General features: G+C 55.7%; 2 protein-coding genes across 2 annotated transcripts; both read left to right on the top strand.

The window, feature by feature from the left end:
- The first annotated feature begins 1,349 nt into the window (after window positions 1-1,349).
- CYP26C1 (cytochrome P450 family 26 subfamily C member 1) lies at window positions 1,350-9,334 on the top strand. Its single transcript, XM_024563482.2, has 6 exons — window positions 1,350-1,789; window positions 2,281-2,505; window positions 2,972-3,247; window positions 4,606-4,761; window positions 6,607-6,936; window positions 8,957-9,334. The coding sequence occupies exons 1-6, from the start codon at window positions 1,586-1,588 to the stop codon at window positions 9,332-9,334; spliced, it is 1,569 nt and encodes a 522-aa protein (XP_024419250.2). The 5' UTR covers window positions 1,350-1,585.
- Window positions 9,335-13,069: 3,735 nt separating this feature from the next.
- CYP26A1 (cytochrome P450 family 26 subfamily A member 1) lies at window positions 13,070-17,732 on the top strand. The gene is made up of 7 exons (XM_024563460.3): window positions 13,070-14,358; window positions 14,536-14,760; window positions 15,007-15,297; window positions 15,386-15,544; window positions 16,068-16,202; window positions 16,787-16,939; window positions 17,197-17,732. Exons 1-7 carry the CDS (start codon window positions 14,170-14,172, stop codon window positions 17,536-17,538), a joined length of 1,494 nt encoding a protein of 497 aa, XP_024419228.1. The 5' UTR covers window positions 13,070-14,169; the 3' UTR covers window positions 17,539-17,732.
- Window positions 17,733-20,230: the final 2,498 nt, after the last annotated feature.

Genomic DNA, 20,230 nt, shown 5'->3' with positions numbered 1-20,230 from the left:
GCTTCCTGATTTAAACCAACCGCTTCCCTTCGAATGGTTATTATTCCCTAGTTATTGGAATAGAGGTATCACCAAAACAAAGAAAATAAACATTCACTCTTTTGACTATATCTTATCCTAAGGTTTTTCATATTTTAAAAACTATTACACGGAAAACATGGTAATTCTTTAGAAGGTGCTGGAGGAGCAGCGAACAACTGGCTAGCTCTCTTTGAAGACTGTGGAATGCGCTGTCCCTCTCGCGCCTGACCCAGCCCTCCAGGGCATGGGGGGGGGGGGGGGCTCCAGGCTTTGGCAAGATGTCCAGGATTCTGAGAGCCGTGGCCTTTGCTCTGCTTGGAGCAGACTACTGAGGGTCCTCAGCTGGAACGGTCTTGAGGAGTTCACCTTACTTTACCTCCCCGTCCCTCTGGTTGCGCTGTAGGGACCGAGGTGCGCGAGTCCTTGGGGCATTTGGAGCCCTCTGACTCGCAAAAACTACAGGAAACCCTGTAGACGGGGGCGGGGGCCCTCTGGAGAGGAAGGAAACGGTGAATTTGGTCGTTGAGACCCCAAAGGAGCCCAGGGATATCTGCCCCTCGTGGGCTTCAAAAATGACACTACCTACCATCTTTTCAAGGATTCCTGAAGTGGTAGATCAGAGACCGGGGATGGATGGGGGATGTCAGAGAACCTCGACCGCGGCTGTGCTTGGAGGCGCTTGCGATGCCTAGGTTGGCATCAAACACTGCAATTTCCCAGAAAGGGGAACAGGGCAAATGGGAGAAACCCCAGCCCTTAGCTTTGGAGTGTCGGGAGCAGGAGGGGCACCTAGAGGTTCGAGGGTGTGGACCCCAGGGAGCAAGTTAGCGCTCGACTTTTCCACCACAAAGCTCCTGCGTCCAGCCGGGAAGTTCTGGCGCTGAACCCGCAGACCCCGCCGGAGGGTCTGCGCCGGGAGCCCCAGCCCCGCTGCAGTGTGCGCTGCGGCTGCCACGCCCTGCGCCTAGCCCCTCGGTGAGCACGCTGCTGCCCACCGCCTCCAATCGGTACTCTGCGTAGAGCTCTTTAAATATGCATAGGCGCGTCACGTCGTGTGGATCGGGATCTGTCGGTTGGGAGGGAGCCAGAGTCTATATAATGTGTCCAGGGTGGGACGAGAAGGGTTAACAGGCTGGGGGAGAGAGAGAGGCGGGGCGGGGGTCTACAGCCCCGGTGATCGAAGCCCAGGTTGGCAACACTGGTAAGTTGCTCCTCTCTTTGCCTGCCCTTTTTGCTTCTATCAAAGGAGTGCTGGCCCCGGAGGAGGTGGGAGGTACCCACGGATGCCAGGTGTGAGGGTCCCGAAGCAGCCTGCACCCAGAGAGGGAAAGTCTTGAGCTCGCGTGGGCCTTGAGGGAGGCATGTACCCTAAGGGCGCGTGGTCACTGCTGTCTCACACTGCCAGTCTGCTTTGAGAGCCAAGCCCTTGGCCGAGGTTATAACTCTCAGTCTTGGCTCCCAAGCCCCAAGAACTTTCCGGACAGAACGGGTGAGCACTGCGTTGCCCGCTCCCCAGCTCTACCACCCCAGCGCTCTGCGCCGCCTGGCCCCCCGCAGGCTCGCCATGTTCCCCTGCGGGCTGGGCTGCCTGTCTGTGCTGGGGGCGGCGGGCACCGCTCTGCTGTGCGCCGGCCTGCTGCTCAGCCTGGCCCAGCACCTCTGGACCCTCCGCTGGACGCTGAGCCGGGACCGGGCCTCCTCCCTGCCCCTGCCCAAGGGCTCTATGGGCTGGCCCTTCTTCGGCGAAACGCTGCACTGGTTAGTTCAGGTGAGCAGTCGGTGGTTCTCACCCCTATATGGCCCCTTCTGCCCCCACTGGGCCCTCATCCCTCTCAGTGCTCCCAGGGTTCGTAGCCAATCTCTACCGTTGCCTTTGGAGCATACACTGCCCTCGCCTTCGCCCACCTGCTCCCTCGAAAGGACCATCTGTCACCGCAGTTCTCCCCAGCGTCACTTAAGCACGTCCCAACACGACGCGGGAGTGAGCAGAAGGGTTCTAGGCAGTTTGACGAGCATGCATAGAACCAGTTGTCAGGCGGCCTCTCGGCCCTTGGACGCCCACATCCCCTTTCTGAGCCTTACTCTCCTCCTTTCACCAATAGGAACAGGAGTATCGACATTCCTATAGCCCAGTTGCGAGTCCCATTTGAGATTTTTGTAAAGTCAACGTTCTTTACAGGGGGTTGTTATCCAGGGACGGTTGGAAGGCCTGGGCCAGATTCCCAGCGGCCCCAGCCCTCTTCGCTGCGCCTCGCGCAGGGCTCACGTTTCCACAGCTCCCGCCGGCAGCGCTACGGGACAGTGTTCAAGACGCACCTGCTTGGCAGGCCGGTGATCCGCGTGAGCGGCGCAGAGAACGTGCGCACAATCCTGCTAGGCGAACACCGTCTTGTGCGCAGCCAGTGGCCACAGAGCGCTCACATCCTACTGGGCTCGCACACACTGCTCGGCGCTGTTGGTGAGCCACACCGGCAGCGGCGCAAGGTGAGCTCAAACCCGAGAAGGGGCCATCGGGACGTCAGACCCGCAGTTCTCGGGCACCTGCTGTGGGCTAGGGGTTAGGGATACACCACAAACCTGGCCGGGACCCCTGGCTAACGAGTGGGTGGCCTTGGGCCAGTCCCTTACCTTCTCCGACTTAGGTTTTAAAGGCCAGGATTGGGACTTAAAGGTCCTTTCATCTCTGACCTTCCGTACCTCTGACACCAGAAGCGCTGGAAACAGACTCGGGGGAGTCGTTAGGGATGACCTCTTGGAGGAGGAGGCAGCTGGAGCCTAGATTGGTGGGAGGGACTGTACAGCAGAAAAGAACTAGAGGGAATGCCGAGAACAGAAGCCATCACGTGTAGGTCCGGGCCACTGAAAAGAGGAAGAAGAGCCCGAAATTGGCTCCTCTGGAATTGCGGAGCGGATTAGAGCAGCCAGGGCTCACCCCTCGTGCTCCGCACAGGTTCTGGCACAAGTGTTCAGCCGCGCGGCGCTGGAGCGCTACGTGCCCCGCCTACAGGGGGCGCTGCGGCGCGAGGTGCGCACCTGGTGCGCAGCCCGCCGGCCAATCAATGTCTATGAGGCAGCCAAAGCCCTCACCTTCCGTATGGCCGCGCGCATCCTACTGGGGCTACGGCTGGACCAGGCGCAGTGCGCGGAGCTGTCCCGAACTTTCGAGCAGTTTGTGGGGAATCTCTTCTCGCTGCCCCTGGACGTGCCTTTCAGCGGCCTGCGCAAGGTACTACCACCCCAGCCCCCGGCCTTCCTCTTGCAGCTCTCTTGGCGCGCCCCACGCGTCCCCTATGTTGAAGCGGCGTGTTGTGGCGGTGGGCGCTGGGTTGCCCTCTGCCCTGACTTGCTGTATGAGCCGGGGCGGGCCACACACCCTCTCTGGGCCAGACGGTCCTGGTCCTGCTCCGGCCGCAGCAGCCGCTGGCCTCCTTTTGGATACTCTCTGGCAGGAGCCTCAAGAGTCAGCCCAGCCCCTCCCTAGAATGGCGCCTCCTGGCTGGGCCTCCAACACCCCTTTGGAAGCCCGGACGGCTGCGGAACGGATGGGAGCTTTAGGGCTGCAGACACGCCCCCGGCCCAGCCCGGCGCCAGCCCGGGTTGGAGGGGGGTGGGTGCCGGCTCCCGGCCCGAGGCCCCGGGCCCGCTAGTTTCCGGATCAGAGAACCGCGGCCTCTTCAGACTTCAGAGCTAAGGGCGAGGCCCAGGGAGCGGTTCGGAGGCCCCATCCTGCCTTTCCCTGCTCCCTGAGCTGGGGCTTCTCACTGTGCCAATGCAGTGGTTTTCAGTCACCTGGGTAAAAATAATAGTTATGTATAAAGGGGCATTATATGGGCTGATCACCTTGGATACATTTCCTGATTTAATCCTCTCAGCCTGCAAAGCGTTATTCTCATTTTGTTGATGAAGAAACTGAAGCTCAGACAAGTTAAATAACTTACCCAAGATCACATGACTTAGTAGAGGGTCAGAGAGAGGTAGGATTTGAACTCCATCTACGCTGACTAGAGAGTTCAAGCCTTCAAATGCTTTTGTGTACTTGCTCCCTGAACTCTGGAGGAGCACCCTGGCCCTCTTGTCTCCCACCTTACGGGGCTGGTGCTTGGAATATTTAATTTGTGTCTTGTAAGCCAGAGCTTTTCTGGGTGCATCAAGGTGTCCCTTGCTCTATGCACCCGTGACTACTGCCCCTGCCTGAGCCCAGTGCAAGGGAAAGGCAATGAGCTGACTCCACCTCCACAACTTTGTGCCCACATGGGCACTGATGGCTGTGTGACTCTGGGCAATTGCTTGACCTCTCTGGGCCTCAGCATCCTACCTTAAGGACCAAAGAAACTGTTTGCCTGCCTCAAAAGGGCTTGTGATAATCAAGAGAGAATGATGTATCAGGAAAGTGGAAAAATTCCTGGGCATTTATTAAAACGCTTCTATGTGCCAGGCATGAAGCTACGCTGGGAAACTGCGGACACCAGGAACTCAGCAGAGCCAGAGCAGCCCTGGGAAGACTGGGGCGGGGGCGTGGGTGGGAGCCCAGGCCTGGTCCCCTCAGCCTTCCCGCCCCACCTTCCTTCTCTCCCTGTGCATCAGGGCATCCGGGCAAGGGACCAGCTACATCGGCACCTGGAGGAGGCCATTGCAGAGAAGCTTCGTGAAGATATGGCTGAGGAGCCAGGTGATGCCCTGGCCATGATTATCCGCAGCACTAGGGAGCTGGGCCACGAGCTCTCAGTGCAGGAGCTGAAGGTAAGTGGTGAGAGGTCTGGCCTTCTCCCCTCTTTTGCATTCCTAGCAAGGTTATAGCCCCACTTTAAGCCTTACTCACTCCTGGGGGGAGGGGGAAAAGGAGACTAGGCTCCTAGTCCTCACTCAACCCCACCCACTCTCAGTAGGAGCCTAGAAGGCTTGAATCCTAGGCCCTTCTGGCCACAAACATCTGCACTCCCCCTCCCCTTTCTCTGTCACTTCTTGTGTTTGCCTCTGCTGCCACCCCCCACACACCCCCACCCCACTCCATGAAGCCCTCTTCACTCCTTTTCTCTACAAACCCTAAGGGCTCAGGGTCAAACTCCACATCCTCCTGGAGGCTCCCCGCCTCCCATGAGGCACCTTGGCACCTGGTACTGCTACCAGTCTGTTTGTCACTGTGGGGTCCCCCGAAGAACTGGAACCGCTCCCCAAGTATGCATAGCGTGCAGTGGAGGTGGGGGAAGTTTTGGACTGGCCCCCAGGACCTGCTTGACAACCCAGAAAAACAGTGGAGGGGTTGGGGAGCAGGAGAGTTAGAAATGGGAACACCTCAGCCCTTCTGAAAGCAATTCCCATCCTTGTTCTAGGCCTCAGTTTCCCCTTTTCACCCACCTCAAAGTGTGGGGTTCAGCCTTAGTTTCCTCTCTGAGAATGGGGCTAATAACCTCTACCCTCACCCCTGGGTGGCTGTGAAGTCTGGAAGAGTCAGGCAGTTAGAAACAGACGAGCAGTGAGCAGTGGGCTCCCCCGAGTCCGGGGAGAGCCCAAGGGCAGGAACAGTTGTGGGCGGTGAAGGGGGTGGTGTGGGAGGTGGTGCACAGTCCCACTGCCTTGATGGGGTGGGAAAGGGTTGTCCCAGGCTTCAGGGAGCAACTTCTTTTCTGGTCTGGTATTCAGGGCAGGACAGGCAGGTGACGCCTTTTCAGGGAGGATGTTAGGGCTGGCTTCAAGGTCTCTGTCCTGGCTCCCCATCTTGCTCAGGGCAGACAGTCTTGGACCAGGCCATTCATTCCACATGTATTATGTACCTAGCCGGTGTCAGGCTCTGTGCTGGGACCGGGGGGGTTAGGAATGATCAAAACACAGCCCCTCCTGTTGAGGTGCAGGAGGGGTGGAGTACACTTTCATCTTGTGATCACACAAATCAGTGTATAAACACACACCGTGGTTGCTGCCAGGCAGGACGCCAGGGAGCGGGGAGGGCAGAGGCAGGCAGTGAGGGCTGGGGCCTGGAGGCCCCCCTCTGTCTTTCCTGGGCAGTGCAGACCAGGAAGAGATTTAGTCACTCACCGGGACCACTCCACTAAGCAGGAAGAAGAAACCATGATGCCTGCTTCGGTGCAAGGCTGGGGCTGCAGCTGCACCGTCCTCAGTCCCACTGCAGTCATTATCGAGAGCCCGGCTGGGGCTCCAGGCAGCACCACCACGTGGTTAAGGGCACTGGGCTCCGAGCCCGCTACTGGGACCACTGGCTGCAGGGACATTTCCAACCTTGCAAAGGGAGGGCAATTCTCACAGGCCAGGGGCGGGAATGGAACGAGTTCATACACTGAAAGCACTAAGAATGGCACGTGGAATGAGTTCCTAGCATTATCTGGGAACCCTCCCAAGGCAAGTGGATAGATCCTGGTGTTGCCTGTTGTTCGCGTGGCTTGTCCAAGTGGCAGACGGGATTCACTTGACTCCAGGACCCTGTCACGTAGCTGCCACAGTAGCACATCCCGGGCTCTGGCCTTTGCACAACGGTCAACGTGGGCCCTTTACATCTCGGTCAGGAGGCTGGGGGGGGGGGGGGGGGGGCCCTGCTGACGGAGACTCTGCGCCGCCCGGGCTGTCTTGCAGGAGTCGGCTGTGGAGCTCCTCTTTGCCGCCTTCTTCACCACCGCCAGTGCCAGCACATCCCTCCTCCTGCTGCTACTGCAGCACCCGGCGGCCATCGCCAAGATCCGGCAGGAGCTAGCAGCGCAGGGGCTGGGGCGTGCGTGCAGCTGCGAGCCCGGGTCCGTGGGGGAAGGCGCGGGGCCCTGGCCCGACTGCCGCTGCGAGCCAGACCTCAACCTCGCAGCGCTGGGCAGTCTGCGCTACGTCGACTGCGTGGTCAAGGAGGTGCTGCGCCTCCTGCCGCCGGTGTCGGGGGGCTACCGCACAGCACTGCGCACCTTCGAGCTCGATGTAAGTGCGCTGCACCCCGCCCCCTGCCGCCCGGCAGCCTGCTGTGGTGCCTGGGCGGGCGGAGGTGGGTGTTTAAGACGGCCAAGTCTTCTCTTTTTCTCTTGGATCCTCCACTTTCCCACCTGTAAAACGGGCTCAGCCCTGTTCTGTTTCCCCAGATCCATGGTTGAGGGCCCCAAGCCTAGCGCCTGGTGAGCCGACAAGGTTAGGGATCCCATATACTTACACTTTTGGCAGCTGGGGAGGTCGGTCAACTCGATTAGATCCCAGTTTGAGAATAAAAACTTTTCTCCCCGCAGCACCCCCCTCTTAGCCAGTGAGTCCGGGTGGAGTACAAAGAGCTCCCCTGAATGTCCCGTACCCCGCCCCTCTGGCTCCTTCACAAGATCAAAGAACGATCCTAGTTACCTGTCCAGGGCCTCGGCTAAGGATTCCAGAAGAACGGGACAACAAAAATATGGGTTAGGATCTCTTAATGGTCTGATCAGACTGGCTTGGTCAGGGCAACAAATTTAAGGTCTAGGCCTGGCTCCATCTCTGTAAGACCTTGGGTAAGTCCCACCTCACTCAGGGCTTCCATTTACTCTGTAGAAGGAAGCTGTCTGGATCCCTTCCAGCGCCGACACTCCAGGTGGCACTGGCTTGTGCTACACAATGGCAGGATCTGGGAGTGGAGCCCTACCGTGGCAAAGCTGTTTGCCTGAGCAGCTGCTGCTGCAGCCCCCTCTTGCCCCCAGCTCAGTTCCTGGGAGGCTCCAGGCAAAATGGGCATCTCCTTCCCTGACCCTTACATAAAACAGCAAACATATGTGGTGTGTTGCAAACCAGGATTCCAGGGCACTGTGGGGACTGGGATTCTGCCCTGGAGGACCTGATCATGGAGAGAAAGGGGGCCAGGGCCTACAGCTTCATCCCAAATGTGGTGTGGAGTGACCTGTGGTCCTGGATGACACCACAGCATTTTGGGGGTTGGGATTTGAGCTGGAGCAGAAAAGGGTTAGGGTGGGACAGCACAGCACTGAGAGCAGACAGCCCCCACAATGGTGGGCGGATCAGTAAGGTGTTTAGAAGTACGTTGGATGTTGCATCTTGGAATTCAGATTTCATTCTACAGGTGTTAGTGTGCCCTCCAAGAGCACAGGGAAACGGGGAGGAGCATGGGTCCCCCAAGGTGAGCAGCGCTCAGGGGTCTTAGCCATCCAGTTTACAGATGAGGAAACTGAGGCGCAGGGAAGAGAGCAAGAGAGCTCCTCCACAATTCTAAGGTCTTCTCTTTGCCTGTTCGAGAGCCTCCTGGTAGACACTGTGGAGCCTGTTCAGGCAAGAGAAGCAGGATAGTCAGGGGGAAGGAAGACACATCAGAAAGTGAAGTAGTTCGAAAAGCTGGAGGTGCGCAGAGGGAATATGAAAGCTGCTTTCCAACATTTTAAGGACTTGCCAGTTTAATTCTCCTGTGCACCTTCTTAAAGTGTAGCTACAGACCTAAACATTATTGTGGTACAGCTGATGGATAGGAAGGACAGAGAGAGAGTTTTCAGTTCAGTGCAAAGAAAAACCTTTGTAATTGAGCTGACCACTAAGAAATGGTGTCTCTGTCATTTGTGTTGTTCCAGCCTAGACAGCTGGTAGGTGCAGAACTAGAATTTAGGTCCTGATCTAATATCAGAAGACAAGAAAAAGACAAAAACAAAACATTGAAACAAATAATAACATCACATATACTGACCACCAAAATGTATGCCAGACGCATTTATTTTATCCTCACAACAAAACGAGGATTTTTGTTCTTTTTTTACAATTAAGAAACTGAGGGCTCAGAGAGATTGAGTATCTAGCCCAAGGTCACACAGCTCACCAGAGAAGGAACTGTGATTGGAATGCATAGTGACCACTCTTGCACATTCGACACAAATTCCCGCTAGTTTTCAGAATTCTGTGTGATGCACCCAGGGTGGAGGGTCGGTTTAGGCCCGGTTTCCAAGTGCCTCGTGATCAGGCAGGTCTCCTCACCTCCCCGCAGGGCTACCAGATCCCCAAGGGCTGGAGTGTGATGTATAGCATCCGGGACACGCACGAGACGGCCGCGGTATACCACAGCCCGCCAGAGGGCTTTGACCCCGAGCGCTTCAGCACCTCGGGCCAGAATGCTCTGGGCACCTCAGGCCGCTTCCATTACATCCCCTTTGGCGGAGGTGCGCGCAGCTGTCTCGGCCAGGAGCTGGCGCAGGCAGTGCTCCAGCTGCTCACAGTGGAGCTGGTGCGCACGGCGAGCTGGGAACTGGCCACGCCTGCTTTCCCCGCCATGCAGACCGTGCCCATAGTGCACCCGGTGGACGGGCTGCGGCTCTTTTTCCACCCGCTCGTGCCTTCAGCATCGCCAGATGGGCTACACCTCTGACCTGCTGCGCTGCGAGACATGACTTGGTCAGTGGCACTGGCACAATCGTAGTGCCACCCATCTGCGCTTCCTTGGTGCCAAGTCGTGCGCTCACTTACTCGTTCAACAAACAGTCAACGAATGTGTTTCTGTGCTCGACTCTGGGACTCTGATGTAGGGGGAGCTTGAACCACCGCCACAGAACCAGAGAAGTACCGCAGCTGGTGAGAAGGGTCTCTTGCGCATTCTGCGCCCTTAGGAAAGAAATGTCGTTGGCCAAGCTTCCTGAGCCCTTCCCAGGATCCCGAAGCAAGGATAGAAGGAACGGATATCCATTAGAGCTATGCAGCCTCGCCTTTCTGCCCCAAACCTGGGAGGGTGATTGGATTAAGAGGCTGCTGGGTGTATTGCGCCTCGTGGACCATGCCAGAGACTCAGCACACAAGGCCAGGGTATTAACCCTTGCGTGGAAGCGGGGACGCCAGAAGCACATCCCTGGCCTGGCTTTGGGCCATAGGAAGACACACTGAAAAGGCGCCCAATGGAGGGCCCTCGGGCAGCCGGCCTTTACGTGGTGCACCATGGCCACTCGGCGGAAACTCAGAATTGTGGGCGTTTCCAGGGCTCTAAATGGCTCAACATCACCGGATTCTGCTGGTGACTTCTTAAAAGGAAAATTCCTCCTTCGAGAACTCCTTTAATCTTCCCATTTATATGGGAGCATAGGCACACTTATTCTGTAAGTCTGGATTATTTTTATGGTAGGTTGAGACATACTCAGAGAGGTTTGAGATATTTGTACCCAAAACAGGAAGGCCAAGAAGTAGTTTGCTGGCAACAGTTTAGTGAGGAGGCTAGGCTTACTCGGGCAGCTAGCTGCTCCCTGATGGAAAGGCATGGAGTGGGGAGTCTGGGGACACCCAGGAAAGACTCCCCCCACCCCCATTGCAACCACCCACCTCAGCAAATACCTAGAGAGGGGCTGGGAGCTGGGGCAGCCTGGGACTTAGACTGTAGACAGACTTCCCTCCAGAGCACAGGATAGCCCCAGGAGCTGGGCTGTGAATTATCTCTATGATAGCTGGCAGTGGGGGCCTTCTGGGTCACTACCCCCACCTCCTTTATTACAGAGGAGACACAGGCAAAAGACCCACTTGAGAAGCCAGCAATGGGCTCTGCACTGCTGGACCAGGACTTTCCTTCACCCCATCACTTAACACCTCTCCTCCCTTCAGCTTCTGGGCCTGTGGCCACCATGTAGGTAGGACCCGGCCCTTTCATCCTATCATAGTGATCCCTAGGTTTAAGAACGCTCTCTGGACCTTTACAACAGAGGTTCCCATCAGCATTTAAATCAAAGCCAAGAGCCTCCAGTGTCTTAATTCCTAACAGCCTCAATCTGCCACCTATCTTTGGGGGGGGGGGCGCTGGAGTGATGGGGGAGCCAGGAAAGTTTCTGCCACTGCTGAGGCCCCAACTGACCCCTTAGTGAACCAGAAGGAAGCTGGTGCCCTCCTGACCTTATGCTTAAGGTGGATCCCTGGGCCAGGAGGAAAGGGGGGAGCAGCAGGGCCAGTAGCTCAAGAGCGCAGCAGGCCTTTCTGAGCCCGGCTGACACCGCCATAACCCCATCCAGGGCAATTCATCACCCACTGCTGACCCAAGTACCGGCGCCAGGCCATGGGCTTGGCAGGCCCCCGAGCCAGCAAAAGTGGAGAGACTGGGGCCTGCCCTCAGGGCGCTCTGGGGCTGCAGAGACAATAGCCAGGCCTGAGAAGCTCCACCAGGGTGACATGGCAGGAGGATCAGGTATTGGGGTTGATTCTGATTTGGGGAGAGAAGAGAAATATGGGGGAGGGGTCTCTCAAGAGCCCTGACAGTGTAGCTGGTTCCCATAGACTGGTTTACCTGCTCTGGATCCTGTACTAACTATAAGCCCCTGTAGGGGGCAGCTCCAATTTTACTCTAATTACCTATCCATCTATTATTTTCAGTAAGTTCACAGAATACCTGAGCTTTTTTGTTAGTACCTTCAGATTCCCTGAGGAAGGAGCAGATGTGGTTCTTGCCCTTCTGGCTGTGATATGCTCACAAAGGAAGTGGACAATAAATTAACTAGAAAACAAAAGGGCAAGAATATATCCAATGGTGACAAGGGCTGGAGAGAAAATCAAACAGGCCTGCGATGCTGAGTACCTGGGGGGCCACACTCAGCAGGATGGGCCAGGCAGGCTTCTCCGAGGAGAGGTCATTGGACTTTGCAAGGAACCAGCCAGCGATGACCTGGGAGAAGGCCTCCCCAAGCAGAGGGAACCGCAGGTACAGAGCCCTGAGACAGGACTGAATGTTCAAGAGATGGGAGGAAGGGGCTAAAAGGGAGAAAAAAGGAGGAGGGGTGTTTCAGCTGCCCTGGTTCACCCTACTCCCCTCCCCCAGCAAAAACTACTTCCTACCCCCACCCTAACCCTGAGCCACAAGGAGATTGTTTTGTAAACAATTTGGAAACATTTTGCTTTCCAGTGAAACACCTCCCCCTCACCGCCCACCACCACCCAAGAAAGATTGGCAAGCTTTCTGGATCAAAGTTCTCAATGGGCTGGTAATTTATTGACACCCCCCCCCGATATTTTTTATTGGTCTCCACCCGCCCATTTAATCCTTTTCTGCTGGACACCCCCCACCGGACGCCCCCACGGGTCGCGATGGACAGATAAAGACACACCTCCTCCCCTGGAGCAATTTCCAGCCCACAGGCCCAGCTCATCTTGTGACCCAGCGCGCGCTGAACTTGGCGAGGTGGCCCTGCAGAGTTCACTCTGATGTCACGGTCCGGCCTGCAGGGGTCACAGGCAGGTCAGGCCCGAGGATTGGGACTGGGCCCCAGGTCACGCCCCCGCTCGCCCGCTTAGCTCACCGGCCAGAGGCACCGTCTAGAGAGGGGCGGGCCAGGATTTCTGAGAATCACCTCCAGCGTCTGGCTCCGGTTCCTGCCGGCCGGAGCCCAGAAGTTGTCTGGCACCTGGTACCGTCGCCAGATCGTTAGAAGAAATGACAGTCGGAGGAACCTTTTTCTAGAGCTTCTGAAACGTCCAGAGGGGTTAAGCGGAAGCACGGACTCTCCAAAACGCCCTGGGGCGACCCCGGCTCGGAGCGTTGGGAGGTCTGCTCGGTCCCTCAGACTCCGTAGACATTTTCGCTCCCGCCGGCTTTGGGGATCCCCTCGGGAGGACCGCGTGTATAACAGCTCTCAAGATTAAAGAGTTTCCCATCTCCATGGGACGCTTTCCAAAGCGTGAGGTTGGCTCGTTCCACAGCCGGTGTTCAGTTTTAAACAAACGCACGTTATTCTGTTTCGTTTTCCGCCCCGCTGATGCGTTCTGTGCCCAAACCAAGGGAGCGTGTGGCCCTGCCTGGTCCGAGGCGGTGTGGCTTGGCCAGGTGGGAAGCCGGGATCGCAAGTGTGATGCCTGAACTCTAAGCATTGGCAGCACACTGGCTGCAGTAGCAGCTGATTGTAGTTGAGCAAAGGCCAGCAGTCCCGCTTCCCAACTGGGATACCAACACTCCCAGACGCCCGGGTTTGGAACCACGTACCCGCTCACCCGGATGGCTTTACTCTGGGTGGGAGCCGCGAGAGCGCAGGAAGGCTCCAGCGTCCGGAGTCCCGGTCACTCCAGTAGCGCACGTAGCCTAGCCAGCCGGGAGCTGGGAACAGCATTTGCAACCAAACGCCCCTTTTGGAAACTCTCAACTACCCGGAGGTCTAGACAGGCCAGGGATTATAGCGTCCAAACTAAGGAGGAGGAACAAGCACAAGGATGTGTGGTGATTTGTCCAAAGTGACGCAAGTAGAGATGAAGTCGGGACTCGGAGTCCGGACCCCCGGGCTTTCTTTATTCCGTCTCTGTCTCTTCATCCTGCTGGGGCTAAGAATCCTGCTCGCCCCTGCCTAGAGGAGGCTGCACGCCCCAGGGTCCTCGGAATCCGGCCGGCTGTGTCCGGATCGCAGAGCGCTGATTGCCCAGGCGCCAGGGAACTGCCCCCACTGGGGCGTCAGGGTTGGGGCTGACCTGTGAAGTTTTGCACCTGGAGTCCTGAGGGATCTGGGAGCTCTCTTGTACCCTTAGGTTAGATCTTCCGTGACTTCCTCAGTGCTGGCCCCCTCGAGGGGGGTGGGGAACTGTGATCCCTGATCCTCCGGCCACGCCTGACTCCCCGCGGCTCTCACAGGGGTCCTGGCCTCCGGTTCTTTTGCGGGGTCTTCGGAAGAGTGGGGAGGTCTCTCTGCATTTTATTCTGCGTTCTGGACCTCAGTGTCCCCACCTGTGGGATGAGGCACCTTGACGATCCCTGAACGCACTTCCCTCTCCTTCCCCAGCAGGTGAAAGGGAACCCACGAAGCGCCTGTAAATGGAAAACCAATGAAGGCAGCTCTGGTCTGGGACCGTCAGTCGGACCCGACGGGAGGGATTCCACAGAGACCACCAGGAAGCCCAGGGCTTGGCGTTCCTGCTTCCCGGAGCCCGCGTCCCCCCGTGTCGCCACCTCGGAGCACCGCACACCTTGGATGGGGAGTCAGGCAGCTCCTAGCTCCGCGCCGCAGGAGGGACGCTCCGGGAAAGCCGCCTGCGCGCCGCCTCTGCCTTGACGGTTACAAACGGTTAAAGATTTTGGGCAGCGTCTCGCGGGGGGAGGAGCCAGGGACCCAATCCGCAATTAAAGATGAACTTTGGGTGAACTAATTTGTCTGACCAAGGTAACGTGGGCAGCAACCTGGGCCTCCTATAAAGCGGGCGCGCGGCGAGGTTTGGAGTGCTGGCGGCGGCAGCAGGTGGCGCGGGAGGTCGCAGCGCGCCATGGGTCTCTTGGCGCTGCTGGCCAGTGCGCTCTGCACCTTCGTGCTACCGCTGCTGCTCTTCCTAGCCGCGATCAAACTCTGGGACCTGTACTGCGTGAGCAGCCGCGACCGCAGCTGCGCCCTCCCTTTGCCCCCCGGAACTATGGGCTTCCCCTTCTTTGGGGAAACATTGCAGATGGTGCTACAGGTAAGGGACCTCGGGGAGGGACAGGACGATTCTCTGGTCTCGGCTCCAGGCTTCTACTGAAGCCGAGGTAGGCGCCCCGGGGAGGACGTGACTATGGCTAGGATCTGAGAAGCCCGAGGCGCGGCGCTCCCCGGCGCCCCCTCACGCCTGCCTCTCTCCTCCGCTTTCCTTTCGCAGCGAAGGAAGTTCCTGCAGATGAAGCGCAGGAAATACGGCTTCATCTACAAGACGCATCTGTTCGGGCGGCCCACGGTGCGAGTGATGGGCGCCGACAACGTGCGGCGCATCTTGCTCGGGGAGCACCGGCTAGTGTCGGTCCACTGGCCCGCGTCGGTGCGCACCATCCTGGGCTCCGGCTGCCTTTCCAATTTACACGACTCCTCGCACAAGCAGCGCAAGAAGGTGAGGGCGGAGGTGAAGGCATCTGGACCGGAAGGGGGACCCCACTCGCCGGAGGGGTTTACGCAGAGTGGTGCTGGGCGAGCACTAGCTGCAGGAGGCGTCGGCTAGGACCGTCTCCAGCGCAGCTTAGCTTTCCCAGCCGGGAAAGTGCCCTGGGTCTGGCGGAACTGGGTTGTCTGGAAGGGAACCCCGGAAGACGAGAGGAGTGGGGCTGGGTTTTAACATTCTCCCCTCCTCGGGACTCAGGTAATTATGCGGGCCTTCAGCCGAGAGGCGCTCCAGTGCTACGTGCCGGTGATCGCCGAAGAAGTGGAACACTGCTTGGAGCAGTGGCTGAGTTGCGGCGAGCGGGGCCTCCTGGTCTACCCCCAGGTGAAGCGCCTGATGTTCCGCATCGCCATGCGCATCCTGCTGGGCTGCGAGCCTCGTCTGGCGAGCGGCGGGGACGCCGAGCAGCAGCTGGTGGAGGCCTTCGAGGAAATGACCCGCAATCTCTTCTCGTTGCCCATCGATGTGCCCTTCAGCGGGCTGTACCGGGTAATGGCGGCAAGCAGGGTACGGAGCGAGGGGCGAGGGGGCACGGGTGCCCGGCTTCTGCTCACCGCGCTGCGCTCTCTGCGCTCAGGGCATGAAAGCTCGGAACCTTATCCACGCGCGCATCGAAGAGAACATTCGCGCCAAGATCTGCCGGCTGCGGGCTGCAGAGGCGGGCGGAGGCTACAAAGATGCGCTGCAGCTGTTGATCGAGCACTCGTGGGAGAGGGGAGAGAGGCTGGACATGCAGGTGAGTGACAGCTTCGGGAGGGGAACTGCGGAGTTTAGGTTCCTGGTTTTCCAAATGCCATTCCTGGGATCCCCAAATCGCCGGCCTGGGGCCCAGCTTCCAGGAGAGGGCAGCCTGCATAGACCCCCCGCGGAGGGGCACGGAATGAGTTGAGACACGGGGGGCGGGGGGAGAGCTGAGGGAGAGGCTGCAGCGGATCGGGGAGCGTCCCCTAGCCCTTCTAGGTGTTGAAGGGAAAGTTGGAGTTTGCAAACTGTAAATAAGGAATCTTGGGCAATTTTAATACAACTAAGGCTTCAATTCAGGAGTTCCCGGTAGAGTGGGATTTTACCGGCCTTCCTGCTTCAGCTTGAACGAACTGACGTTACATTCTGCTTGTAAAAAATGTTGCTTTCTTTGACTTTCTGTCCGCAAAACTTAGTCCTTCTCCTCTTCCCCCCAGAACCCTCAGGTGGGCTGTAATTAATCCCTGTGTAAAATGACACGGAGACTTGTAAAAACGTTCATCTTATTCCTCTTTCAGGCACTGAAGCAGTCTTCAACCGAACTCCTCTTCGGGGGACACGAAACCACCGCCAGTGCAGCTACGTCTCTGATCACGTACCTGGGGCTGTACCCTCACGTTCTCCAGAAAGTGCGAGAGGAGCTCAAGAGTAAGGTAGGGGACTCTGGGGGTTCGCTATTACCTTAAGAAATTCCTCTGCCTCCTAGCTAACTTCGCAGTAAGCCAGTCTGCTGCCATCTGTGAGTATTTTAAAGGGCAGGGCCGGGGGGGTGGGTGGACCGATGGCGACAGAGAATTTGCTGTGTGAATAAAAGGGGAGGAATCTTGAGCTGTGCTCCCACTCAGGCAGGGTTTGACCTCATATCCCTACCCTATCTCCACCTTTTGCAGAATCTTGGAGATTTTTAGATAGGTTCCATTTTCTTGGATTTGTGTGTTCAAGGGCACGAATAGGGGACTTCCAGGCGGGTAGCAGTAGGTGGTGGTGATGGGGGTGGGGAAGAAGCTTAGTGATTCTAACTAGTGAGCAGCATTCTCTTGGAATTGTAAATAAGATAGTGGCTTTGGGCCAAGGGGTGGAGGTGAATGGTCACTAGCTGCTTACTGTTTTCCCCTTCACCCTTGTCCATCATGGGGCCCTTTGGGTCTAGTTGCCTCTTAAGCCCTGTTTATGTCTGCTGGCCTGATTTCATTGGAGCACAAAATAACTATTCACCTCTGTATGACTGTTTTGATAGGGTTTACTTTGCAAGAGCAATCAAGACAACAGGTTGGACATGGAAACTTTGGAACAGCTGAAATACATTGGGTGTGTTATTAAAGAGACCCTTCGACTGAATCCCCCAGTTCCAGGAGGGTTCCGGGTTGCCCTTAGGACTTTTGAATTAAATGTAAGTTAAAAGTTTCTCCCCTCCCATTTTGTTGTGGTTTTAAATCTTGCCTTGCTTTCCTGTGCGTTGGCTTAAATTCCTTAATGCTTTGATAACAGTGTCCTGCCCCATGTTTCAGCAACCTGCATGTCTGTGTCTCTACCCCTCCCGCCCTTTCTTTTAACTCATAACTCCTTCAAAGATATCAGCAATAGCTTTTTGTTGTCAAAAGTTAGATTCCAGTTTGTCAGCCCTCAGAACTTCATACTCTTTTGCAGGGATACCAGATTCCCAAAGGCTGGAATGTTATCTACAGCATCTGTGATACTCACGACGTGGCTGACATCTTCTCCAACAAGGAAGAATTCAACCCCGACCGCTTTATGCTGCCGCACCCTGAGGACGCATCCAGGTTTAGCTTCATTCCATTTGGAGGAGGCCTCAGGAGCTGTGTAGGGAAAGAGTTTGCAAAAATTCTTCTCAAAATATTTACAGTGGAGCTGGCCAGGCATTGTGACTGGAGGCTTCTAAACGGACCTCCTACAATGAAAACCAGTCCCACCGTGTATCCTGTGGACGATCTCCCGGCAAGGTTCACCCGGTTCCAGGCAGAAGTCTGATGGGTGTGGCTGCCTAAACCTCGGACTTACTGCAAGTGTACATACGAGTTTTTACACAGTGTCAGGTTGATTTTATCCTATTTAATTTCTAAATGTATATTATAATATTTATGTGTCACTACTACGGGACCGCAGTCTTTAAATATTAAAATAATGAATTTTGCCTAGTTTCCAAATAAAATCGATTTGAAGGTGCTTGTCTTGTATTTAAAACCCCTGTGCAGGAAAACTCACTGGAGCAGTATTTGTACTTAAATATTTAACCAGGTTTCTAATGGCCACATGCATGGCTTCACTTGTCATCTGTACATATCTATTTTCTGTGAGAAAGAAACCTTAACTGTTTTTTTTTTCTCTCTCAACAATTATTAGAGAACACGTAGTGGATGTGTGTATTAGTCCAAAGGTAACTTTGTACATTTTTTACGGCAATTTAGCTTCCCCGTTTGGAAAATCTATCAAAGTTCATTTGAGATTTCTGGTGGTTTGTTTTACTTTAGGAAAAGATGACTTTGAAAAGGCAACACTTTGAGAACAATCACATTCTCACATAACACCTCCAGCCACAAACTTCTTATGTTTAATAAACGTTGCCACGTTGTCACACATCACCAGGCCTGGTTTCTCAAGGCAAGGTTTTAGGTAGGACCGAGCCGGTCCTGCAGTAATGGACACTTACTGACCAGAGTGAGACCCCAAATCACTGGCGTGTTTCCCCTACTCAGAAGCTGCCAGGAAAACAGTGCTGGGGAAGGCCGCTCTCTGGTTTAGATGAGTGAGTCCAGGTTTTCTCTGTTGAAAAGAAGGCAGGAGGAGTAGATTCAGCAAACTGACAGATAAAGTTTTTATCTGTGCTGGGCAATAGGGTGTGAGCCTGACATGACTGATAAAATGGCCCAGTCACGACCCTGTGAACCTTGGCTAACCTCCGCGAACGCGCAGTTTTGTCACATTTCTGACCCTGGCATAGCCACGGTCGAAGCTGAAGGCCAGACTCCGTGCAGAAAGGTTAGCCCGGTGACTTGCTTACGCAAGAAGCACATTTTCCGTCCTGAAATGGCACAATCTGCTTACTGAACCTCCGATGGCTTGTAGGTTTGGACTTTAAACTTTTCATTGCAGTGTTAGAATTTGGCAATGCTGCGGAAACTGGGTGGTCTGTGTAGGTGTTTGAAAAGGGTCTGCCTACAATTAGAGTGTACGTGTTCTACCTGACTTCGGGTTTTTTAGGTAGAACTTAGGTTGGACTTATTATGGTTGGAGTCCTCCAACTTTTAAGGACTGTTTACATAACAACTTGTAATTCCTATAATAACCTTATCATATTTTTTTAAATGAGAAATTACAGGCTTATTTAGTTGCAGCCCAGGCTTTTGTGTGCTGGGCTGTGCAGTGATGACCTTTCCCCCGGTAAGAGTCACCCTGGATCATTCCAGCTGGGAGCACACTGGCCTGAGGACGTAATTTCAGATAATTTATACAAGGCCAGTTTTTATGGATTTCAAGGCTTTTCATTTGCCAGGAAACAGTTCGCCTTTCAAAATGTTTTTGGTGACTCCATGACCGTGTGTCTCTGTGAGCAATGAGTAGAGAGAATATTCGAGCCATTTTAGCATATAATTCAATTTTTTTAATTCAAATTAATTTTGTTTTATCTGCACAGCTTTGAGGAAAATGCTCTGGCTTGCATTTCCCAGGGCTGCATTAAGCCTGATTCTCATTGATTACCGAGTAGTGCAGAATTCACCTGAAAAATACGTCAAAAATATAATCTTTGTTAATGTGCTTAGTGCCGAGTACAGGCAGTTTAGAGTGGGAGGCCGAGTCAGTGCTTGTGGGCTGTGGTGTGTTAGGTGGGCCTGGGTCACACCATCTGGGGCAAGCATGTCTGCTGGCCCAGGCCTCCCTGGTGGAGAGGTGTTCCAGGAGGAAGGCGTGGTGCTAGAGTCAGACCCGGCCAGAGTTTCGGAAGGAGGGAGACCACTGCGGTAAATGGTTCCTTGGAGCTCCCAGGGGCGTGGTACAGTGATGGAAGGACACTTCACAGGGATGTGTGGCTCTGCCAAGACAGGGAAGGTGGTGCCCTCTGCCTCCCCTTCCACACATGCCCTTTGCCCTGGCCACCTCTCATTGCCTCTTCTCTTCAATAAGGGGTCTGGTGCCACCAATGACAGGCCATTGTCAGGACTGGCTTGTGAACGCCTTCAGCTGTGTCTGTAATTTGCATTCAGAGGGATTGTAGCCTTCCCCTAGCTTAGCCCTTGCAGGCCCAGAGAGGGACTATGATTTGCCTGGGGCCATCCAGGGAGGGGTAGAACTAGGAGAGGCCTGCAGCTGCCTTTCCCCCACTCTTTCCTTTTTTTGAATAGCTAGCAACACCTGCCTAAGTTCTCTCCAACTTTCTGTGGCTGGACAACTAGGTCCAGGGTTCTCCACCTCCTATCTTCCCTTCATATCCCCTGCCACCATTCCCCTGCCCTGTGACAGTTGACATCAGTTCTCTTGCAGGTCACCAGGGGCAACTGGTGAAGTGGGAGCAGTGACAGGGAGTGGCTGTTCCTCCAGATCTCTCCTCTCCTGAGAGGTTTCAGGGTGCTTTTCGCACCCTGCCACCCCCCACAGGTCCACAAGGGGGCGAGCTTCTCCCTTCTATGCCACGTGCTGGCCCCAGTGGTTGTCCCCACCAGTGTCC

This window comes from Desmodus rotundus, chromosome 4 (genome assembly GCF_022682495.2).
Source record: "Desmodus rotundus isolate HL8 chromosome 4, HLdesRot8A.1, whole genome shotgun sequence".
Lineage (NCBI taxonomy): Eukaryota > Metazoa > Chordata > Mammalia > Chiroptera > Phyllostomidae > Desmodus > Desmodus rotundus.
Note: the sequence above shows the minus strand (reverse complement) of the source record. Positions and strands in the feature narration are given on the sequence as shown.

Bases quoted from the DNA above. Each gene is read 5' to 3' on its own strand.
- CYP26C1 (XM_024563482.2), top strand. From the start codon at position 1,586: ATGTTCCCCTGCGGGCTGGGCTGCCTGTCTGTGCTGGGGGCGGCGGGC. The intron at 2,506-2,971 runs GTGAGCTCAAAC...TGCTCCGCACAG, and splicing joins CACACCGGCAGCGGCGCAAG to GTTCTGGCACAAGTGTTCAG. The intron at 4,762-6,606 runs GTAAGTGGTGAG...GCTGTCTTGCAG, and splicing joins TCTCAGTGCAGGAGCTGAAG to GAGTCGGCTGTGGAGCTCCT.
- CYP26A1 (XM_024563460.3), top strand. From the start codon at position 14,170: ATGGGTCTCTTGGCGCTGCTGGCCAGTGCGCTCTGCACCTTCGTGCTA. The intron at 14,761-15,006 runs GTGAGGGCGGAG...CTCGGGACTCAG, and splicing joins CGCACAAGCAGCGCAAGAAG to GTAATTATGCGGGCCTTCAG. The intron at 15,545-16,067 runs GTGAGTGACAGC...TTCCTCTTTCAG, and splicing joins GAGAGAGGCTGGACATGCAG to GCACTGAAGCAGTCTTCAAC.